The following is a 4663-nucleotide window of genomic DNA, read 5'->3' on the forward strand; positions in this document are numbered from 1 at the left end:
ATCAGATTAAGTAAGTGGGCAAAGTAGTGACAGGTATGGAGGTGTGGGGGATACATTTAGAAACGAACGATTAATGTGTAGAGAGGTTGTAAATGGGGGGAAAGTCAGAAATAAGAGATACATATAGAGTTATGGCTCCTTGTTCTGGATTTCCTGATGGCTACCCTGCAGGTTAAATCGGTGGTAACGAAGACAAATGCAATGCCGGCACTCATATCAAGGGGACTCGAATTCGATGGCACAGAAGTTGTGGACACAAAGACATTGGATGTAGCGAAGAAAAGGGTTTAAATTTTCTCGAATGGTGAGGGGTCTAACTGTTTCTGGGAGAAGGAAAGAGTTTGGAGTTGTGGAACAGATCACTCGAGAAGGAAAGGCGGAGAGCTCGATGAAGCGAATGAACAAATTCCGCTCCTGGACCCAGTGGTTAATGCTCTTATCCCAGGCAGTTTAAACGTCTGAATTAACCATCTGGCCTTGGCTCAAAGCCGTCCTAAAGTGCCTATTGGCCGATTCTACGGTGTTGAATTTCTTGAAGTTCTTTGTTACCTAGGGAAATGAGGAATAAAGACTCCCTCCTCGTAGTTTCATGAAAGACAACTTCAGAGAAAAACTTTCTGCAGATGATAATTAGACCTTGTTCAGAATTTCTCTTTGCTGGTGAACACATCACAAATTTGATACCAACTCACTGGACAAAGGTACACTCAGAGTTGAAGTTACGATGTCTGTCTACGTGGATTCTGACTGCTTATCGCATATAAAAGGACGTGCCGATGTTGGGTGTAATCAGCTAAATTTCTGAGTACGGGCCAGACTCGAACTGATCTCCGGGGCGCTCAGTGTGAATTCCAACCATCTCCTCGTGAAGGCAGTATTTCCACTAGGTGTCCCGATACCTTTCTGTCACCGAGACGAAACGGCTTTGTAGGTCACCGGATGAATGGCCAATTAGGGTGCGGTATTCGTTGTCGAAAGGGGTGCGGTGGGGACAAGTACGGGAAAATGGTGAAATAAAAATAAGAGGTAGTGTGAACGTAATTATTGGTAGGAGAAGCAGGTCGGGGACTGCGGGTGACGAGGGTCTGTAACTGTGCTCTGTGCCTCTCTCTCAGGCGCTGAACCAGTTTTATTTTCCCCGCGTCCACATTCTCCGATGACCGCAGAGTCTGTACTAACAAGATTGAAATTACTACGGGTGGCTCTGAGCTGAGAAGAACCTAGACGTTTTGATTATTAATTAGCTGTATAATTGACGTGAGCGGATATTTCGCTGCGCTGATGAACTGCTCTCTGAACTTGGACTGAGTTATCCCGTAAATAAACGTGTTTGTGCAGCAACTTAGTATCAACAGCATGTATCCGGACTGAACAAATATTTGTTCCGAATCGTTGTAATTATTTGGATCCAATCCGGCGATGGTGTAATAAAGGAATTCGGCAACAGTCACCGACCACAGGATGATGAAGCTTCCGGAGATGGTGAGAAGTAAGATCACAGACCTCCTCCTGCTCTCCATCTCCGGGTCACTGCGGTTCTCCGCCTTGCTTTGACCCCTCAGCCTCTTACGGACGCGACTAGTCACCAAAATGTGTCTGACTGTCAGAGCGTTGAACAGCAGTATTAACACGAACGGGAGTAATGGCGATAGAACGGTAGCTAACCACCTATACCCAACCCACACGGGATATTGATAGTATCCTGGTTTTGGAATACAGTCCCAGGGTATATTGTCAACCACTTTCGCTGGATGATATATAAAGAAATAGGGCACATTTATGAAACAGAGCAGAGTGCCAGTTGCCGTCAGAACCACAGCCGCAGTTTTCCCGGTGCAATACTTCGCTTTCCGCTTCTGGCAACAGATGGCGACAAACCGATCAAATGTAAACATGACGGTGAACCAGACAGAACAGTCAGTGGCTGCCTCTGCCAGGGCAGAGATCGCGCTGCACACGGGGGTGATGTCCAGGAAAGTCCCGGGGAAGTAATAATAACTGATCTGCCACAGTGTCACATCAAAGATGATGGTTAGTAGATCCGCCGTTGCCATGGCCACCAGGTACCGCGTGGTGCAGGTGGAGAGGCCGCACTTTCTCCGGGACAGGATCGTAATCGCCACTAAATTCACTGGGGGGAACAACAAAAAGAATGAGTTAATTTTTGTCTCGCCGCTCCATGGGTCTCAGGGCAGAGATAAGCTGGAAATTGATACAATCAGACTTTGCAGACAGCTCGCTTCCGGAATTTTAGAAGGTCCAAAGCTTGAGTCACAAATATCTCACCAGTCTGCAAGCTGGCTGAAAGGGTGGGGTTCTCGGTACTGGAGAAAATCAGACTTTTCGGCGGTTTGGAGAGAACAATAACTCACCAGTCTGCAAGCTGGCTGAAAGGGTGGGGTTCTCGGTACGGGAGGAAATCACTCTTTTGGGCGGTTTGGAGAGAACAATACCTCACCAGCCTGCAAGCTGGCTGAAAGGGTGGGGTTCTCGGTACGGGAGGAAATCACTCTTTTGGGCGGTTTGGAGAGAACAATACCTCACCAGCCTGCAAGCTGGCTGAAAGGGTGGGGTTCTCGGTACGGGAGGAAATCACTCTTTTGGGCGGTTTGGAGAGAACAATATCTTACCCGCCTGCAAGCTGGCTGAAAGGGTGGTGTTCTCGCTACGGGAGGAAATCACTCTTTTGGAAGGAGGCATTGTCAACTGATCACCGAGGGCGGTTTGGAGAAATCGCTGTAGATCTCCCACATCAGGTTTTGGACTGACGTGTAAAGCCTGGATACCTCGGCTACTTTCTCGGCGATGGTGACTGCCGCATTCCTGTCAGCTTTGTTCTGGATTCTTCCCATACACAGAAACCCCTCTCACTCCGCTTCAGTCCTCTTACAAAGTTTAGATCGAAATTATTTCCCACGTTCACGTGTCTTCGCCCCCTCCGCAACTCCAGTTTACCGTCTCCGTGCCTGGGCCCCACTCGGCTCACTTCTCTTAAAATTCGCCACTCCGCTTGTCTGCGGGTCCTTCACACTGTGTCAAGGAAACCGAGCAGAAGATTTCAATTTCTGCTTTAAAAGATTTTGCCTGACCCGGTGAATGTTACGGGTATTTTGGACGTTATTGCTTAAACCATCCAATTTCCAAAGGAAAGACAATATAGGTACCTCAACCATTGACCTCTTTCGGGGTTTCTCCAAATTACTGCAGCATTATTCTAAATGCTTCGATGCTTATTGTTCTAGTGTTGGATGTCGCATAAATCTGACCCGGTGTGACCTCTGTCGGACACCGTTGGGTTGGCTCTTAATTCCCTCCTCACTTCACGGACAATCGGGCGTGGAAAGAAACCCTGGCACACTATAAAACACACATACCCTTATTTCAAGTTGCGAAACACGGAGTGTTATTTCCCTGAATCTCACAGAGGTTTCGCTTCCAGGGACGCCTTCAAACTTACAACACTTTCTTGAAACATAGCGCAATATCATTAAATTTGAATGGAGAGCACGATAAGGTATTGATACAGAATAACACCAAGTCTCCTGTGAAGGTGCCGAGAAGTCTGAATTATCGACCTTTACTTTGACAATGGTTTTGATAAATCAAAACATTAATTACTGAAATGAATCCGCAAACTGAATCCATCTCTCCGATCTCCCAGTGTACATCTGGTTCAAGTGGCCGTTTATTTTCATCCAAGGCCACTGATTACTCTGCATGAAAACTTCTGAAAGAATACAGAGTTTTCTCACAATGACTCCACCGCACTCAGTGATACACCGGCATCACAACGCTGTCGGTAACTGAACGAGTCCAAAGCCGCGCACAGAGAGCTGCAAATGTTCGCTCGCCACTGTTCTTACCGGGAACACCAATAACGGCAATGATCATGTACCATATCTTCCTCACAGTGAAAAATATTTCAAGCATGCTGTGTGAGATTCAACCTGTCTTCCAGCTGCCCGCGATCTCGCTGAATAATCTCTGAGCTGGTGAATCTCCGCGGTCATTCATTTATACCCGCTCCATCACACTGAATATTCAATACTGCACAAGGCTGACGTGTCTTCCAACAGCTGGGGTAAAAATAAACACGATGTCATTCAAGTAAAATCCCAATTGTGATGAGGCATGGATCGCATGACCCGAAGTTGCAAAATCTCACAGATGAAGAAATGACAATTGGAGAAGTCAGTGAATGTTGTTGTGAAACACTCTCAGGCCGACCTATCGGTTTCAAAATTGTTATTGTTGATCTTATCCATTCCTAGGCTGCATAGACTTTGTCATCATAGACCAATGATGCACTGTTTTACTCTGGAAATTGTCTCGGTTTTAAATCACAGCAATAAAAACAAATATATGTAAATAATATGTTGTTTGTGTCATCTTGTAATACAGTGAAGAGCATTAAATCAAGGTAGTGTCCAGACTTACGAAGAAAATGAACGCAGGCAAATCACTAATAAAATTAATTACAACACACACAAAATGCTGGAGGAACTCAACAGGTCAGGCAGCATCTTTTGAAATGGGTAAACAGTCGACGTTTCCGGCCGCGTCCCTTATTCAGATTAATGAAGGCTCCGTCGAGTAATTGAGCTCCATCAACAGAAGCGGAATCCTGAGTGTCAAACCATCTCAATTCCTGTCTCCATTCCCG

At 46.2% G+C, this 4663-nt stretch overlaps 1 protein-coding gene across 1 annotated transcript; it reads right to left on the minus strand.

The window, feature by feature from the left end:
- Positions 1-513: 513 nt before the first annotated feature.
- On the minus strand, positions 514-3979 carry LOC132387442 (probable G-protein coupled receptor 139). The gene is made up of 2 exons (XM_059959804.1): positions 3864-3979; positions 514-2131 (listed from the first exon to the last, which is right to left on the minus strand). Exons 1-2 carry the CDS (start codon positions 3928-3930, stop codon positions 1221-1223), a joined length of 978 nt encoding a protein of 325 aa, XP_059815787.1. The 5' UTR covers positions 3931-3979; the 3' UTR covers positions 514-1220.
- Between the last annotated feature and the right edge of the window lie 684 nt (positions 3980-4663).

Source organism: Hypanus sabinus, unplaced genomic scaffold, assembly GCF_030144855.1.
Source record: "Hypanus sabinus isolate sHypSab1 unplaced genomic scaffold, sHypSab1.hap1 scaffold_1861, whole genome shotgun sequence".
In the NCBI taxonomy this organism is placed as follows: Eukaryota; Metazoa; Chordata; class Chondrichthyes; order Myliobatiformes; family Dasyatidae; genus Hypanus; species Hypanus sabinus.

Coding starts and splice junctions, on each gene's coding strand:
- LOC132387442 (XM_059959804.1), bottom strand. CDS start 3,930: ATGCTTGAAATATTTTTCACTGTGAGGAAGATATGGTACATGATCATT. Junction 2,132..3,863: donor TGCCGTTATTGGTGTTCCCG/GTAAGAACAGTG, acceptor TGTTCCCCCCAG/TGAATTTAGTGGCGATTACG.